This window comes from Eucalyptus grandis, chromosome 5, assembly GCF_016545825.1.
Source record: "Eucalyptus grandis isolate ANBG69807.140 chromosome 5, ASM1654582v1, whole genome shotgun sequence".
NCBI lineage: Eukaryota > Viridiplantae > Streptophyta > Magnoliopsida > Myrtales > Myrtaceae > Eucalyptus > Eucalyptus grandis.
Genome location: NC_052616.1, coordinates 24,920,747 through 24,939,983, shown reverse-complemented (window position 1 = coordinate 24,939,983; position 19,237 = coordinate 24,920,747). Strand labels below are relative to the sequence as shown.

General features: G+C 38.1%; 2 protein-coding genes across 2 annotated transcripts; both read right to left on the bottom strand.

Annotated features, from left to right (window-relative positions):
* Nucleotides 1–180: 180 nt before the first annotated feature.
* Nucleotides 181–11,277, bottom strand: LOC104444614 (cyclin-T1-5). The gene is given in 9 exon segments (XM_010058324.3): nucleotides 181–1,157; nucleotides 1,160–1,843; nucleotides 2,108–2,259; nucleotides 2,361–2,536; nucleotides 4,016–4,150; nucleotides 6,493–6,574; nucleotides 8,022–8,239; nucleotides 8,955–9,022; nucleotides 11,106–11,277. Coding segments are annotated over 7 exon segments (1,818 nt in total). The 5' UTR covers nucleotides 8,231–8,239; nucleotides 8,955–9,022; nucleotides 11,106–11,277; the 3' UTR covers nucleotides 181–777.
* A 3,746-nt stretch (nucleotides 11,278–15,023) lies between these two features.
* Nucleotides 15,024–19,197, bottom strand: LOC104444613 (pyruvate dehydrogenase E1 component subunit beta-3, chloroplastic). The gene is made up of 4 exons (XM_010058322.3): nucleotides 18,843–19,197; nucleotides 18,511–18,602; nucleotides 18,361–18,404; nucleotides 15,024–16,254 (listed from the first exon to the last, which is right to left on the bottom strand). Exons 1-4 carry the CDS (start codon nucleotides 19,195–19,197, stop codon nucleotides 15,282–15,284), a joined length of 1,464 nt encoding a protein of 487 aa, XP_010056624.2. The 3' UTR covers nucleotides 15,024–15,281.
* Between the last annotated feature and the right edge of the window lie 40 nt (nucleotides 19,198–19,237).

Below are 19,237 nucleotides of genomic sequence, written 5' to 3'. Positions count from 1 at the left end.
TCTTGAAAGGAAATTGTATCTGTCGTCGACTGACTTTGGTGGGCAAAGACATTACTCTAGACCGAAAAATTCCCCAATCGGGTTTAGTCCTATCATGAACACTCAAAAGAAAAGATGAACATCTGGCCTATAATGAAGACATGCCATTGCTTTGGGCTAAAATATTGACACAGCTCAGGCTGATGAAATAGTTGCTCCCCATCTCTCTAGCTCTTTTGTTTCTTACAAGCAGGAACCCATTCAATAGCGCACCAAAGGAGGTGCCCTCCCATTTACAGCATAAAAATTTCAGGAAAAAAAAAAGGAGATATAGTTGCTCCTCATACAGTTTTCCTTAAGACTGGCGAAAATTGTCATTTAATACATGATCTTACAGCTTGCATACGTATAGTTATCAACATTTAAGAAAGCTCCGCAACACTATCAAGTATAGTGATAAGCATTAGCTCAAACCCATGAAGTCAGGCACAGATCGTCAGTAGGTGCAGCGACAAGCACAACATTTTGATGTGATGCGGAATCCCAAATGCAGGAATAAGTTTGAATACGGCATATGTCCCTTACTCCGACATAAAGAAACAAATCAGTAAATAAAACGCTTGCCTTCTTCAGAGATGTCCCGTATTTCGCATGTAGCAAGTCCCCTCAATCCATATGGACAAATCCTCCGGCATAATATTGTGCCCAATACAGTCAGTTGCAATACGTGACATACTAGTACTGCCCACTAAAACAATCCAATCTGACGTGGCTCGACAAGGAACATGCACCACACCATCATGACCGATGAGTCTCTAACACATGTCTTCTGTGCTCCCTCTCTGCGGTATAACCATTTTCCGGGCCATGCCTTCTATGATCCTTATCTCCATAACCAACTCGACCCATCCTGTGTCCATCATGTCCAGTTTCTCGGTTCATATTTGATATGTGCTCATGCCGCTTCTTTCCTTCTATTTGTGTATCAATTGGGCTTCCTTTTCTTTTGCGCGAGTTTGGCATGGGTGAAGCATCATCCAGCATTTCCCCTTCCTCTGCATTTTCGCCTTCTGCTCTTCTTGATGACTGGCCCTTTGTTATCAAGGTTTTCCCATCTCCCATATCCTCATGGTCCTTTTCATTATCAAGCTCGTCACTTCTAGACCAGCTCGGTCTTCTTTCCTCCTGATTTTCTCATCTTCCACTGCCAACTCGACACCATCCTCTAGCTCCCTCTCAATCAGGTCATCCTCATCCATAACATCCTTTTTCTTTGTCATTTCTGCACGTTCCTTCCTCCTTTTCTCAAGCGCGGCCTTAACCTTATCCTTATCAATCTTGATGGCTTCCTTTGGCGACTGACCAACTGATCCTTCCCGGAGTTCTGGATTTCGACTGACCACTGATTTACGTGATGCAGCGTCTGTCCACTCTCCTTCTTCCGTAAAATCATTTCTTTTGCTACTTCTTTCTTGATCTTCTCCAGAAACATGTTCGAACTCTGCTTTGTATTTGTTCGAATGCTCTCTCGTGTTGTCTTTACCAGGTAAGTAATCAAGATGCTCTCTTGCATTCTCTTTAGCTTCAGGATCAACCCTTTGATCAGTAATAACACTGCCCACATCAGCATGATCAGCACCATGATTTTGAGCAGGTCTCTGATGTAACCCATGATAGTCAGAGACCGAATGGTCAAGCGCAGCACGTGAGGACACTTGCTTTGAGGCCTGCTCCTCATTTGACCCCAGAACTTTTGAAGAGGGCCTATGAGTTGACCCACCACCTCCACTTCCATCAACTTCACTCCCTTGAGATGGAGGAACCCTGTTTTGCTCATACAGTTCCAGCATCTGATTGCTAACCTCTGCATAGTCAGAAAAAGGCAGATATGAACACACTGAGATGTATGAGTCAAAACATAAGATGCGGGCAACCATACATCATAAAGAGTGTAAGGATAAAGACACCCGTGGCAAACCAATGTGATATTACTCCTAACCCAATGGGCTTATTTTCAATGCAATGAGATATCAATGTGTACATGCAATATGGGACCAAGAGCCTGTTCAACAGAGGCCCCAAAATGTACACAATATTTTTACAGAAAAATTTAAAAGAGGACACCAACCCTCTAATTGACGTGGGGTGACATCAAACTCTTGCCACCAGACCCTCTCTCCATCTGATGGGAGCTTCACTTTGAGGAACTTGGCAGCAAGGAATATAGCACCTGCTGCAATATGATGGGGCTTAAATTGCAGGCAGAGCGATGTCCTCAGTCTGCAAGCCACCTTACAGTGTGTGAAAGAACATAAAGGCAAGAGACTACTGAATTGGAATTATCAGAGACCTGAAACGAAAGAGACGAATCTCGATCATACCCATCATTCACAAAATTCCATGCCACTTGAGCAAGTGCATTCTGCGCAACCTTGAACTTCTTTATTGCTTCAACAAGAGGTTTGTATGGATGGTGAACATTTAGGTCAAATCCCAAGGTGGCAAGTACAACCCTCTCTCCTAGTAAAATTAGCTCCTTCTGCTGCTCATATACTTCCTGCACACGATACAGAACCATGTGTGTCAGAGCATCCAAAACTAAAGGAATCACAATATTTTTTTAGGAGGATTAAGTTCTTCAATGGAAGTTCATGGGGAATATACAAAAACAGGAAAAGGAAACTTAATGCACACGCTAATCCATAAATAGATTAAAACATGAAGAATAAATTTTTTAAATCAGCAAAAAGAGATTAAGATAAGATTCAAATCCTTTAATTAGTCTCTCATCATGTTCCTTCCAAATTCACCGCATTAGGCAAACAGGAGCAGCACTCTGAACTAATTTGAAAAGGAGAGCATGAGGAAGATGACTGCAGAACTGACTTTTGCATAATCCGAAAAAAAAGGAAATGCCAAAGATGTTAGGCAAATCACAATATATAGGCGAGCAATATGTGCATTTCCCATATACTCTCCACAGGCAACACAATCAATTAGAATAAAATTCCAGTTCCTGAGGTTCTCAGAAGTGAGGCGTCTATGGGCAGCCCAACAAAAGAAAGATATCATGGGCAAAGCATAACGAAGCCAGATAACCTTGGCAGGATACTGACCACAGTTATTGAAGTTGAATTTGCCAATAGCTTTACAAAAGGATTCTACGGAGAAAACTCAAAACTTAGATCCAAACAAGTATGACCCCCTGAACATCCAAGATTCAGATTGAAAAGGGCAAGGGAAATTAAGACATCATGTGATGCTGACAAAAGAAGGCATTAACAGTATGAGATTTTTTGTTCAATATCACCACTGATTCTGCAGAAATGGGAATGACACAAGGATAATCTCATTAATGCTATGTTTATACCGAGGGAAGTGGAAGTAAATGGGAGGAACAAATTCAAAAGGAAACATTTCCTCTACTGGTGAGAAAGAAGAGAAGAAATGAACAGAAATGGGTGGAATATTTCCAAGTGAGACAAATTCAATTTCCTCCCAACTTTGGAAGGGAATGGAAGTAAATCAATTCCCAAGGCATATACTGCAGTATTACCAGTCTATTTTCATACGAATATAATACAAAGAGCTTTCGCATCCTATCTTCTTTCTCCTCCACATCAATTTACTTCATTATACATCTAAACAAAGATGTAGGTAATGCCTTCTGCCTTTGTCCCATATCATTTCTCTCCCAACTTAAAATCGCCAAACATTCTCTTAAAAAAAAGCATTATGGGGCATGTTCGTCAGCCAAGTTTGCTCAAACATAGGAATACTATGCATTGCCCGTACAAATTCAAGAATGATCCTTCCATTTCATGCAGATAAAGACATGATATAATAGTCTCTATCTTTTAAATGTGCAATGATACAAGCAGTAAAAGTAAACTTCAGTAAGATGCAACAATATGAACAGACTCTATTTAGGCAGCACAAGCAAGTTCATGACAGTAAGAAGTGGCAAAAGAACGCACGACAACGCAACAGGCAAGAATTAGTCTCTTCAAAATCAAAATGGCAAGTTAAGGAAAACCTTCTGTTTGATCCTCTGAGCAGCAGCTGGATCCTTTTTATGGATTATCTCATAAGAAACAAGTATGACATCTTTTAGTGGGCGCGGAGTCTCCTCAACTTTCCCAGCAAGGAACATGCACACAGTTGCAATCGTCTGTCAAGCATTGAAAAGGACACCGATCAAATAAAGCAAAATTACACTAATTTTTTTCCAAGTAAGTCAGGTAACCCAAATCCAAGATTAATACGGGCCTGAAACAATTAATACCATCAATAGAAATAAACTCAGACATAAAAACACGACTAATGGAACGAAAGCCATCAACATGCATGATAACATCCAAAAATAAAAATGCTGTGAGTTATCAGCAGCCAGAATGCCAAGTCAATAAGGAAGCATAAGTTTACAGAAAGGGAACCCAGGGATCAGCATAACTCAAAACCAAAAGATGACAGGCGATACTGGTCCAGTTGGAAAAAGAAAATGAAAATATCCGACTACCCTAATGTATCTCATCTCATCCAAGCAAATAGAAATTTGGCAATTGACATTGTAGCAATATACGAAGAACCAGCCTTACAAAACCAGGTTATTCGAATTCCCAAATGTCAAATATTCAACAGAAACATCAAAAAACATTTTATATTATCTTACAATGGTCGTGGATTATTATAAAAGGAGAGCTCATCACACCTAGCGCTTTAAGTGAGTTCATCCAGAACACAATGTCTGACGTATCAAAGAGCCAATAAGTTCAGTATCATATTATTTTCAAAGTTCATCACACCTAGCTCTTCAAGTGAGTTCATCCAGACCATAACGCCTGATGCATCAAAGAACCAATATATTCAGTATAATATTATTTTCAGTCATTCAAATTATGATAGCCATTGTACTTCCCTTCACCACCCCTCTTATCCTTTTCCCTCTTTCCCCACCCTTCTTTTTTCTTAATATTACAATGCAATAAAGGAAGTTTTAAGCTGGGTGGGCTTCTCACAAGATGACAGGTCTGGGACCATTACTGGTTCATCAGACAAATGCCCAGCCCCCTGATGTCCTCAGTTTGGTCCTCTTTAACCTCATTTTTATGTACATAATTCCCGTACCTAACCAATCATAAATAAGCTGCCCAGTGGTGACATGTTCTCACTTCATCTAGGTGCCATGTTCCAATTTACCTGTTACCCACAATAATCCACTTTTTCTTTAAATTTTTCCCATTCATTTTCCTTTTTTGCATTTATTTTCCTTTTTCCTAATTTTCATGTCAGCCGATTGCTCATATTCATCTTTTTAGTTTACTTTTAATTGGTCAGTCCCTTAAAGTAAATATATGATGGTATGAGTGCATACAATTAAAAAAAAAAAAAAAATTGGTGGGAGCACGACTATTATTATTACTTATTTTAAAACTAAACTCCACCAGATATGCAAAATGTTATTAACCACGATTAGTTTTCAAGGAACAAAAGTACAGTATAACGCTATGGAGAAACGTTTCAAGCTTATCAAGGAATAAGTACTTATTTCTTTTTCTATATTTAGCACTTCAAATAATCATGAAAACGGTAATTATGTTGTCTATTCTCACTTAAAATCATCAAAATTTCAAATATCAGTCCATAAGTAAATCATTTCTTTCAACTTTCTCAGAGTTTCCCAAAAATTATGTCTCTTAAACCCATGACTGGCTATTACAGAAGACTAGATAATGACATTAGTAAATTTCTTAATGAAGGGCATATAAAATTTCACGGCAACGCTCAGGTTTATTTTCTAGTTTAACATAAATGGAAAATGTTGAGAGCCCCTCAGGCACTTGTTAAACCTTATTGAATATGCTTTGGAATTTTCAAATTTACTATTTGAAGAAAGTGACTTTACTGCAATATGTAATTCCTCCATCTTCAAAGTGTCTTGGAAATGTTTTTTCCACTTTTATTTAACTTAATTAACTAGTACCCTAGGAGAACTTGTTAACAGAACTCAACATAAGCACATAAAACATAAGGCAAGGCCTCTTCTTCGATAGATCTTTTAAGGTTCACACAAATGATAATGATAAAGCCAGGAAAAATAGCTAAAAGTCTAAAAATGACCATATCATCTGCCAGAACAAATCAGCGCACACAATTGTCATGTCTGGCTATATAATGCACATGTAAGGCATTCCTTTTTTTCGGTTGGGGCTTGAGGGGAGGGGATTTAGATATATCTACCGAGTTATGCATTCAGGATTGTTTCTAGTAAATCTCAAGACCACAGTAGGTTAAATTATAGCTCCTAACTAATAATTTTCTTCATAATGTGAATATATGATGTCATATTTTTCTCTCATGAAATCAATCCACCTGCCAAAGTCAGTCTTCTGCTTGCTTAAAGAGGACAGCCATCCAATAATCAATCTTAAGCATGCTAAATGCAAATGCCAGTGCACAATGCATATATTTAAATAGCCAAATTGACAACAGAAATACTATAAAATCACTGACCCTTCTGTCATTCTTTGCATGTGATTGCCGGAGGAAGAACCGATGACAAAATATAATTGCCGTAGCTATTGTTACTTGAGGCCTACACAATAAATCATAATAGTTCCAGTCACATCCATGTATGTACGATATGATTCAGCAGCATGGAATGAGGAGGCCACTAGACTTTGCCAGAATGAAAAAGTTGGATGCCTAATCTATAGTGGCCAGCTGATGTAATATGATCATATGTAGAAGCTTTTATCGCATATTAGATGTAACCTAAAGTAACAGTCAAGACAGAAGCATAAATAGGATTCAGGGTGAGCTCCATAAAGTTCCAGTGCATCATTCATCCAAATCATTCCAACAGCTAGACATGGCAATAAAAGTTCATATTACAACAACCCACAAGCCTTGACCATTACTAATGACAAAAACACAGTTTCCACAACTTGGTGTACTGACATGGTAATGAACAAATAAATTAGGTGTCTAATTAAAGAATGGAGACACATATCTAGGATTTCAGAGAGCAACAACTCACAAACCTTACCCAATCAATTTGGTCTACTGACATGGTAACAGATAATTGTATTTCAACAACCCACAAGCCCCAACAGTAACTAATAATGCTAGAAACAATTCGCAGAAGATACCAACAAGCTAAATGATCAACCTCAACCTAAATACTAAAGATCGCTCTCTGTTATTAGGAATATAAACTGATCATCGAATAAACAGTTCTGCTCTATAGTAAAGGGCATTTAATTACAGCCAAAAAGTTCACATAAATAACCTAAGAAAAGGTCTCCCAACCAAGCTTCAAATTTCTAGTGTATCAGGCCACCCTGTACAAACACAACTGCTTGCTTAAAAATCCCTTGAAACAAACCCACTCCCAAATAAATAAACAAACCCAGCCCCAAAAAAATTATTCTGTTTTTCTCCCACTTCATAAAAAAATTATAAAAAAGCGATTCAATAACATTCAACACCACCGCCCAGAAATCACTTCAATATCCTAAAGAAAGGGTTTCCAATGAGGCTCCAAAATTCTCAGTCTATCATGTCCGCCCTTTTTCCCTTGCCTACAGCTATCCAGTTGAAATCCCCATGAAACCTACATATATGCTCCTACATTGAGAGAATGTCCACACCACTAGTTTAGCTTAAATAGTGACAATGTTATTATGTCTACAAACGACAACACCCACAACAACAAGACAACAATGTGACACCTTTCTCCCTCCTAATCCCAGACCTAAACTTCCAAATAATTAAGAAATGGTAAAAGTAAAGCATCGATACCAATAAACATCTGGGATTAAGACAAAAGGACATCCCGCACTTAGAATCATGATGATTGAAGAACAAATAGGCAATTTGGCACGAACAATAATATCATTATCCTAAAACATTTTATATCTTTTAGCCCAAAAATTTTCACAAAGATACCGAATTACTGTTCTCAATAACTCGAAGTATAATTGTAAACCTAACACAGCGAAATATTGACTTTGAGAGTAAGAAAAGACAATTAAGCTTACACTTTGAGCCTCATGCCAAGATCCTGCAAAAAGGTGCAATAGCACTTCCGTAGATAAGTCTCCTTCTTGAGGTCAATTCCATCTAGTCTCGAAGGTGAATTCTCTTCAATCTCTTTTCGCAACATGTACCATCGACCTCCCATACCTTCTTCTTGCTGTTGCTGCTGTAGTCCTTGTGAAGAAGATTCTCCTCCGATGTAGGCCGCCATTTAGTTTATCTAAACAATAGTTTATAGTCAATTATCAGCCTTCAACGTTTCAGACCAAAATACGATATCTATATATGTAATAGAAGTAAACAAATGATAGATAAAAGGCTCAATATAGCAACAAAGAAATGGTATTCTAGCATTAAGGGTTAGAGCCACCATTATGGGCATTACAAACCTTAGTCTAACCAATTCAATTCTAGACCTGAGCTCAACTCGATTGACATGTAGCATGATGAGATGCAAAATAGTGAGCCCAAAATGATATAAAACATGAAGAGTAATCACTTGATAACTCAAAACAAATATATTCCTCTAGGCATCACACTTAAAGCTTTCTAAGCATCACACCCATGATATCTAAGCATCCCGCTTAAGAGAAGAATTTCAGCACACAATTTAAATACAATTAAAAAGAAACAATTACAATCACATATGAAGACTCTTCTGAAAAAAACTATTCACCAGTTGGAATAGAACCTCTAAACAAGACACATGGTTGAATAGGAAACTCTCTGAAAAAGAATATAATATCCCACTTAAAACCAAATATCAAATCCCAATTCTTTTTGTAATCTAGGGGCAAGAAGAAAGGCCCACTTATCTGAACAGCTATAAATACCCTGCAAACCCCATGATCAGCTTAAGTACAGACCTTTAATCTATGCAAGTAGCCCTAACCTAAAGTGGCTTGCAAATAGTCAGTGGAATTTGAACAGGTTACCTCCAACTCTTTTGTTGGAAATGCCCTGACAGCCCCAACCAACTGCGCCAACTCCAAGGACAATAAGGCTGGGAACAATGTCAGGTATCTTAAGAAATATTTACAAAATTAATATACTAAGTTATAAGATACACTCTAATAGAAAAGTCCCCTTGATATTCATCACATTATTTAATGTACCAATTTTGTACATTAATCTTACTGTAACTACCATCGAGCATAATTGAAACCTAACACACAAACAATGACTATAGCATAGATGAGACTGCTTCACTGGATTTCTGAGCATTTGAGAAAAGACAATATTATTAATGAAAAAATATCAGTGGAAAAAGGAGGGCACCCAAATCGAAATAAGAAAGCAAGCTTGAGGCAGTTTGGCGAGATGTGTGTATGGGGTAGGGTAGGGAGGGTAAAACTTAAAAGGACAGAGGTATTACAGCAAAAATGAAAAAAGCAACAAGGATACAGAATACTAGGATCTCACATGATAATAGTTACATAAGTGACTTAAGAGCATAACCTAATTCATACAAACAATCCTAATTAGTCAGATAAGACTTACTTTGTTGTTGTAATTATACACGGACTGCTCATGCTTATTATCATCTCTCTCTCCTCTCTACACGCATGCACGCACATGCACACGCACACACCCATACCCAATAATCCTCATGACAGAAAGCCTTCAATAGATAAGTAATTCTCGATCCCAATAAATACCCAGCAACCTTATAGACCAAGCAAGAAGCAAACAAAACTGGAGAGGATGGCTCAACAACCAAATGTGTTTAAGATGTGGTGAACGAAACCTGTCACAAACAAGTCCTTTTTCAACCACTAAGCCAATTCCTTGGTGCACACCACACATACAATATAGTTCTTATTTATTATGAAATGTCTATCAATTACATAATTTGTGCTCATTTGACTGTTTATATAATGGCATGGATATGCTTCTTCAGCTCCTAGACTTTTGACAAGCAAGCTACAGCGGATCCACAAATTTCTAAAATAAAACTACATTCTCGTTTGTTCTATAAGTATTTTAAGAGCACCAACAGCATACCTCCCATTTACAACCCAGAAGATAGAAAGGATATAAAAGTACAAAAAAGACCGAGCTTTAAAGTGCTAGCTGCACAATGACAGAAACTAACAATAAGGAGGTAGCTAACAAGTATCTCTGTCTTACTTAGAAGATGTGATCTTTATTATCTGTTAAGTTGGTGCTTCAGGTTCATAATACATTAGTTTCAGCATGCCAACTTTTTCTATCTATACAATTCGGTAGTTAGGTATGAATTATTCCGATTTAGTGTTACTTTTTTCCTGTGTTTCGAATTCTGTGTACTGAAGTCATGTTTCAAATCTACTGATTGATAGATTATCTAATTCAACTATGGACCAGAATAATGAGTGACCCAAGTTCGTTCTCGTCATCAGAAATTGATCAAAGTCAAGTACCTTGATTACCTTTTCCAGTTGGACTAAAACACAAGATATATAAAGAAAATACAGTATTCCAAGAGTGTTAATAAGACCAAGTACACACATTGACTCAAAATTCAACGGGGGTAAGGCATTGTTAAGTGTCTGTCAAACATCTCCTAGGCCAACAGAAACTCCTTAAGGAACAAACTGTGAAATAGTGCTCTCAAAGAATCTTAGACCTGGATGAGGTTGAATCCAGCTCTACAGCGATCACAAACCAACAGATAGTCAACTTTAAAAAAAGAACAGTACTCTCTGTAGGATAGGGTACAATATCCAGCCGAAAGAAAATTAGGGCAAAATCCTGCGTCAGTTGCCGCGAGCTGACTTCTATAGGATAATAGACACTCTCTCGCAAGAATTACACATTACAAACCAGAGCAAAATCCAAGCTTTAGGCGATAAGAAAACGAAAGGCACACTCGCGAAAACCCTAGGGACGGGCACGGGGATTGCGTTCGCGTTCGCGTTCGCGTTCCCCTTCCCCAGGAAATCCGCCACCGCCACCGTCGCGCAACCCGCGCGGAGCGGCAGGGCGACGGCGTTCCTAACCCGCACGCGGCGGGGGGGAGGCCCAATCGGCGCTCGCCGGAGCACCCGCATCTCGGCGATCTGACAAACCCGCGCGCAGAGGAGCGGGAACGGGAACGGACTCACCTTCGTTTCCGACGGCGAATCGGCGGGCCCGGGCGCGTCGGCGGCGGAGGCGGGCGGCGAATCGGAGCCGGCGGGCCGCCAAAAGGGAGGAGAGGGCCGGAGGTAGGGTTGCTGCGGATACGTATAGAGAGAGAGAGAGGGGAGGGGCCGATGACGCGAGGGACGGAGCCGGGTCGGGCCGGGCAGGGTCGCGGTGCGGGGGCGCCGGCGGGGAGCGGGAGGGCGGGGGAGGGGCCGGCGATGGCGGCGAGGGTTGGCGGCGGCGGCGAGGGGAGGAGGCTGCGCCGTGCGAGCGAGAGAGGAAAGGAGAGTGCGCGAGGAATAGAAGGGAAGGGAAGGGAAAGGAAGGGCGAGGTTTGATGGAGAGAGAGAAGATGTGGGGAGATATTTTGACTATATCTGATTCTTATTCACATTTGAGATATCTTAGACTAATTTTTATTATTTCCTTGTTTTCACTTGACATGCCATAAAAAATCACAAACGAATATGCACGTGGTAAATTTATTTTAAACTAATCTTTTTACTATTAAAAATCCTAACTGATATATTTGTAATGAATTACACACGTTACTTTTCGAAATTGAATTAATTTTGCAAAAAATCATAAGTTGATACATAAAGGCCCAAATTAGTACACTTATCACTTATATCACCAAACTATGCAATTTGACAGTAGAATTTAATAAAAAATAATTGAAGGTAAATTTATCATGAATGCATCAATTCGGAAATTTTTATAGTCAATAAATTTATGTGTCAAGAATATATCAATTTAGGGTTTTTCGTGATTGTTAACCCATATATCTATGCCAAAATACAATTTTATATCTCATTCATAAATAACAACTCACTTTCTCTTTCCTAGATTTCCTAAGTTATCCCTGTATTCCTTATAAAATACGAGTATTACACAAGCCTTTCTTTTTTGTGAATAATTATGTAATTATGAGATTGTGTCTTAACCCTAATAATATCTCCATAGACTCATATTTTAGCTAATGATTTTGATTGGAAAAATACTAGAAAAGTCCTAAACCCCTTTCATTTGCATCAATTTAGTTGTAAATATTTCAATTTGACTAATTTAGTCATAATTCTTTTAAAAATTCACTAATTGGCAAATTCAATCATTCTAAGTAGTGTGATCAATGTTGATGTAACTTTTTTTTTTATCATTTTTTAAAAAGGGTTTTGAAAATTTCATTTTCTTTGTTTTTTTTTTTTTTTTTTGTGGGCAACGGTGACTAGGTCGCTAATGAGGCCGCCTTGCCAAATCCAGGCAAGGGCCGCGATGCCTCTTGTCCAGGCCCATTGCAACTACATGCAAGGCCTTCTTGGCCGATAAGGGTCATGGTCTATTCTCACTGACACATGTAAAATAAAAAAAGAAGTTTCAAGAAAAATAGAAAAGGAAAAATAAATTTCTTTTTATTAAACAATTATCAAAAATTATCCACATCGGTATTGATCATGCAATGTGAGATGATCAAAGTACATGTTAGCAGTTTCCTCGCCAAAATTGGTTGAAATAATTAAATTGAAACATAGTCAAAATATATAGGATTAAATTCAACAAAAAAATTACTGAAATTAAAATGTTTAAAACTAAATGAACACTCATTCAATAAGTTGCACTAACCTCTAGAAATAAATTTACAACCTAAAAGAATGAATATTATTTATGATTATTGAGTACATTAAATATTATTTTTATTTTTATATCGTCGGATGCATTTGGAATCTTGACCAATATATGTCTCCTCAAAATTATAGTCTGCCTCTCCTAAATTTCTATATCCAAATCAAATTCTAAGAGTATATTGTGGTGTTATACTTTTTTTAGTTTTAAGAAATACATTTTAGTTATAATCAAGTCCCAAAAAATATTATATACTAGAAATAATTAGATATTATCTGTGATTGCAAAGCATTTTTTTTTTTTTGCCAATATTGTTCTATATATCTTTCAAATAATTTAATAACACCCTCTTATTATTAAGAGTCGAGTTTTTTTTTTTTTTGGGTCAAAGAGTCGAGTTGACTATATCCACATAACTGAAGTGGAACCATGTAACTCGAGTTATCTTCAAGTAAATTCATCATGAGGTATGATGGATGCACTAATATTTGCGTTTCATTTATACGAATTTTACTTATTCCAAAATTGCATATTCTTAATTCACTTATCATATTATTTGCACCACAACAAGCAAATACGAACAAGCTTAATTTGTCCTAATAAATTAACTTACGTGCAAAATGACACGAATAGAAGCATAAATATATACAGATATATATGGAGACATATATGTATATATATATTATGTTTAATCACTCTTATTTAAGTGTCGACAATTTGAAATGTTTAATCTTTTAAATAAGCAATGGAACTCTTTTTCTTTTGCCACTCTTTGACCAGCGGGCTTACAATCAATTTTGAGATAACCTCTTTATCTAGACCTCGTAATAAAAAATTGAATGGTTTTAATGAATGACTAATTTAATCATAATTCTTTTGAAAATTCACTAATTGGCAAATTCAATCATTCTAAGTAGTATGATCAATGTTGATGTGAATTTTTTTTATAATTTTTAAAAAAGGGTTTTGAAAAATTCATTTTCTTTGTTTTTTTTTCCTTTGTGGACAACGGTGATTAGGTTGCTAATGAGGCCGCCTTGCCAAATCTAGGTGAGGACCGCAATGCCTCTTATTCAGACCCATTGCAACTACATGCAAGGCCTTCTTGGCCGATAAGGGTCACTAGCGATTCTCGCCAACGCAAATGTAATAATAATAATAAAAAGCATAAAAAAAAAAGAGAAAAGGAAAAATAAATTTCTTTTTATTAAAAAGTTATCAAAAATTATTCACATTGGCATTGATCATGCAATGTGAGATGATCAAATTACATGTCAGTAGTTTCCTCACCAAAATTGGTTGAAAGAACTAAATTGAAACATAGTTAGAATATATAGGATTAAATTCGACAAAAAAAAAAATTAGTGAAATTAAAATGTTTAAAGCTAAATGACCACATGTTCAATAAATTTAGAACTTTTCCAATAGTTTTCCCATATAAGTGGCACTAAGCTTCTAGAAATAAATTTACAACCTAAAAGAATGAATATTATTTATGATTATCGAGTACATTAAATATTATATTTATTTTTATGTTGTCGAATGCATTTAGAATCTTGACCAATATACGTCTCCTCAAAATTATAGCCTGCCTCTCCTAAATTTCTATATCCAAATCAAATTCTAAGAGTATATTGTGGTGTTATACTTTTTTTTAGTTTTAAGAAATGCATTTTAGTTATAATCAAGTCCCGAAAAATATTATATACTAGAAATAATTGGATATTATCTGTGATTGCCAAGCAATTTTTTTTTTTGCCAATATTGTTCTATATATTTTTTCAAATAATTAATAACATCCTATTATTATTAAGAGTCGAGTTTCTTTTTCTTTTCTTTTTTTGGGTCAAAGAGTCGAGTTGACTATATCCATATAACTGAAGTGGTCTGACAAAAAAAAAAACAGATATATATGGAGACATATATGTATATATATTATGTTTAATCACTCTTATTTAAGTGTCGACAATTTGAAATGTTTAATCTTTTAAATAAGCAATGGAGCTCTTTTTCTTTTGCCACTCTTTGACCAGCGGGCTTACAATAAATGTTGAGATAAATGCTTTATCTAGACCTCGTAATAAAAAATTGAAGGGTTTTAATGAATGACTTTAAAAATATATTTTTAAATCGTTTAAATTATACATAATAATTTATGTCCAAATATTTTCATAAATAAATATTTTCATAAACGATAAAAATATTTTTCGTTTATTTATTTTTTATAAAAAAATCATTTTTAAATATTTTTTATAACATTAATTTTTTCCAAACAATCACACCCTCAAATACAAAATACAAATTGCTGACAAACAAGATAAGACAAGGTCCCATGTGCCTGCTGAATGAGGAAAAACACCAAACTATTTGCCTCATATGACGGTCAAGAACTAGCAAGTTTCCACAGAAAATACTTCAATTATCACAAGTAGCTCAAAAGACGGTTCAGAAAGAATCATGCTGCTATAAATAGGAGGAAGGACATCTCAGGTGGCTTGTTGGCGCAGCCTATGGTGCCTCCCTCGGCCGTGTAGTTACTTACAGAGCTGCTCGACCGCCGTCACGATCTGCCCCGGCTGAACCACCGTCCACTCCTCCAACGTCCCGGCGTATGGGGTCGGCACGTCTTGAGAAGACAAGCACACTATCGGGGCATCCAAATAGTCGTGGAAGTTCTCGTTGATAGCCGCCGTTAAGCTAGCGCCGATCCCGCCCGTCCTCATGCACTCCTCCACGATCAACACGCGGTGAGTCTTCTTCACGGAATTCCCGATCGTGTAAAGATCGAACGGCTTCAGCGACCTGATGTCGATCACTTCGGGATCATAGCCCTTGTTCACCAGGGTTTTCGCAGCTTGCATCACGTGATATCTCATCCTTGAGTAAGTTAGGATCGTCACGTGCTCCCCGGGCCTGACCATCTCGGCTTCTTCAAGGGACAACACGTACTCTTCATCGGGAATCCTCTCCTTGAGATTGTAGAGCAAGACATGCTCGAACAGAATAACAGGATTGTCGCTCCGAATCGCGGCTTTCATCAGGCCCTTGGCGTTGTATGGGGTCGAGCACGCGACCATTTGAATCCCAGGGATGGACTGGAAGTACGACTCCAGACGCTGTGAGTGCTCAGCTCCAAGTTGTCTCCCGACTCCACCGGGGCCGCGAATAACTATTGGTATTTTGAATTGGCCCCCAGAAGTGTAATGAAGCATGCCGCAGTTGTTGGAAATTTGGTTGTACGCGAGAAGGAGAAACCCCATGTTCATACCTTCCACGATTGGCCTCAAGCCAGTCATGGCAGCTCCGATTCCCATTCCCGTGAAGGAGTTCTCAGCAATGGGCGTGTCAAGAACCCTAAGGTCGCCATATTTCGTAGCTAGTCCCTTAGTGACCTTGTAAGATCCTCCATAATGACCCACATCTTCGCCCATCACACATACAAGGGGATCTCTTTCCATTTCTTCCTCCAGACCTTCTTGAAGAGCTTCAAAAAGCAAAAGCTCATGCCTGGTAATCAAATACAGAGACTCAGTTGGATTCTCAATCAGATAGTATTATCAGAAAAACACTTATAACATGGAAATGCAGATCCGTGTAGATGCAGGGACAATGCTTTTGTTGGTAATATTATACCATAAATATGTAAAGGCTGGCAAAAGCTTTTACGGGCCAGGCCTAGTAAGTTTTTTACAAATTTGAGACCAAAAGGGATGAAGCATTCGGTAAAACGAAGCTTGAATAGCAGATGTTCAAGAAAATGGCACGTACATCATACAACAAGTTCCAACATCCCAGAATAGGAAAAGCTATGGCTTATCGAATGAAGGATACTCTCAATGGTTTAAACACCAATGCAGAGATGAGTCTGAATTTAGTACTTGTATTCAACTAGGAAAAAACATGTCCACAGGAGACAAAAGTTCATTGACATTACACTACCATGGCACAGAACCACAGATTGAGTTTTTTTCACTAAAGCAAATTAAATATACACAGTTTTTCCCTCTCCAAGAAAAACAAAATTCATCCTCTGCATCAATATATACCGTGTGCATATGCAAAATGGAAAGTAAATTCACATAAACATGATCAATATGCCTATCATCCCAGGATACAAGCAAGTGGTACTTTTCACATCTGGTACATATAATCAGGAAATGAGATGCTAACATTGATCTCTAATTTGAATATTCCATCCCATGACAAGAGTGATTTCATGCATTAACGTATAAATCTTTATTTGGTCTACCGGTGTACTCACCTTCTCAGATTCAAAGAGATTTTCTTCTAGGGAAACAGAGATAATGACAGGAAACTCATCTCATTTAAGTGGAAGATAATTCAGCAATCAATGGTGTATAGAGAGAGAGTTAATCAAGACATTTTGGGTATTGCTTTGGAGGCTCTCCACAGAACAAGGAAGCCTCTGAAAGCAGGGCATATTTTGAAGCATGGACCTCCAAAAGGACCCGGAATAATGCGGAAGTTTGATTCTCTAATGGCATAAGCTAGTGAAAGCACATAAGCAGGTTAAAGTAACTTCGCACAGTTTGTTAATTCAGGAGTCCAGAGAGGACAGATGATCAATTCTGGACCGACTTGTGGTGCAGTGATACTTCTCTCTGTTGTTTAGCCAAATATATTCAACTTAACTTTTGTCATCTTACTACTCAAATCAAAATGGGAATTCTGCTCCTTGGGAGCAGAAGTTCTTAAAGGGATGTGAATGACTGGAAGCTACAATCTGATTCTTTCTTCAGAACGCGTACATTCTATCAAAGTCAGCAATCAAGATGAGGACTTAGTTTTGCAGAGTATTTCTAATTTGATTCCTTTTTAGGCATCTTCAAAGTGAAGCATACTTTACAAGCTGTAACCTTACGAAACATAATATGAACTTTGTGGAAGTCAAGTGTGGCTGTATTATAGAATGATGACGCAAGGGGAAAAAACTTATGTATGCCCACAGCTATCCTAGCTTGACTTACAACAATATCTCCATCATTTGAAGTCCATTCACACAATCGAGCTGTATTGTTCCAAACATAAGCTAAGAGTACTGTTGGTCTTACATCTAGGGGAAACAGAACCTTCAAAATACTTATTTTTAGCATGTCTCCACAACTATGCTTCACATACCCCTGTCACAGGTGTCCGACTATCACATCAGTCACGTAGGATTATGTCTTCATCAAAATTGGAAAGTCTAAGGGAACTCAGAGAGAGTGCTACCTAACGATTGACACAAAAAATCAAAGCTTTCCATAAGCAAACAAACTTGCAATCAGGCTTCATCCTTTCACCTATTCGCCTGAACAAATGCAATTCATAGACGAATAACAGTCCCAAGAAAGAAGAGAATAACATCAGAGCATCCTCTAAAACCCAGAAGATTGACATTAAAGAGCTCGATTAGAGACCAGTGTCTGGCTTGTTGAACATGCTGGGCAAAAGGGCTACTTCATGATGTAAACTTACCTAGAGGGGAAGGGGACGGCAGAGCAAGTTTCCCACAAAATGAAAGAATGAACTCGAACACAAAATGCAAATAAATGTAAAACCAGAGACAACCACAGCAACAGTTAATTGTGATTCGAAAAATATGAGAGGTACCCGGGTTTGGATGCCGAAATCGCCGCCGCACTATCTCCTTTCGTCTACACGTCCACAAGAAGAAACAAGAACCAAATCTCAAGCTTTAATACCAAATTCGATAAATCAAAAGAACCAAGAAACGAGGGAGAGAGATATGAAGAAATTAACTGCAACTGCATTGGTGACAAGCTTTCGGGCACGGCTTGAATCCAAAACCACTCTCCCGTCAGATCCAACTAGAACAAAACTTGCTCTTCTCTCTGCATCAAAACCACACAGGAACACAAAAGAAAGAATGAGAAGAAGAAGAAATCAATACCCAGAAAGGAAATCATACTTCTTCCATTTCTCGAATTACAGAGATCGACCCAAAAGGCATAATCAGATTAAAATGCCGGCTACGCTACGGCCCACGATCAAGCGAGGACTAATTCTTGAAATTCGCGCGGAACAGTGCCAAGAAACCAGAGCAAAAGACAACCCAAGGACAAGAAGCGAACCCGAGAGAGATCTGCTGAAAGGAGCTTGACCCTTTTGGAGTCGAAGGATTTGGAGAGCGACAGAGCCGTGGAGGCTCCGAATCCTTGGAAAACCGCGGCGGCCATTGGAGATATTGCAGCAATAACCCGCAAGAAACGATGCGAGAGAGAGGGAGAGAAGAGCGCGAGATGGAAAGAAAGAGAGAAGGGCGGCCTTTATACGGGAGAGGGAGACTGAATCGGGCGGAGAAATTGAGAGAGGGCGGCGTTGGTTGTTCAACCCCACCCCAGCAAAGAGAGAGCTGCAAGAGATGGTTTTTGGGCGGAGAAACTGAGGAATTGAAAGCTCGTGCCTCTCTCTCTCTCTCGTCCTCATGTTCGTGGCCTAAATTTCACTTTTTTTTTTTTTTTTTGTA

Coding starts and splice junctions, on each gene's coding strand:
- LOC104444613 (XM_010058322.3), bottom strand. CDS start 19,197: ATGAGGACGAGAGAGAGAGAGAGGCACGAGCTTTCAATTCCTCAGTTT. Junction 18,405..18,510: donor TTGTCACCAATGCAGTTGCA/GTTAATTTCTTC, acceptor GTGGACGTGTAG/ACGAAAGGAGATAGTGCGGC. Junction 16,255..18,360: donor ATTTCGGCATCCAAACCCGG/GTACCTCTCATA, acceptor TTTGATTACCAG/GCATGAGCTTTTGCTTTTTG.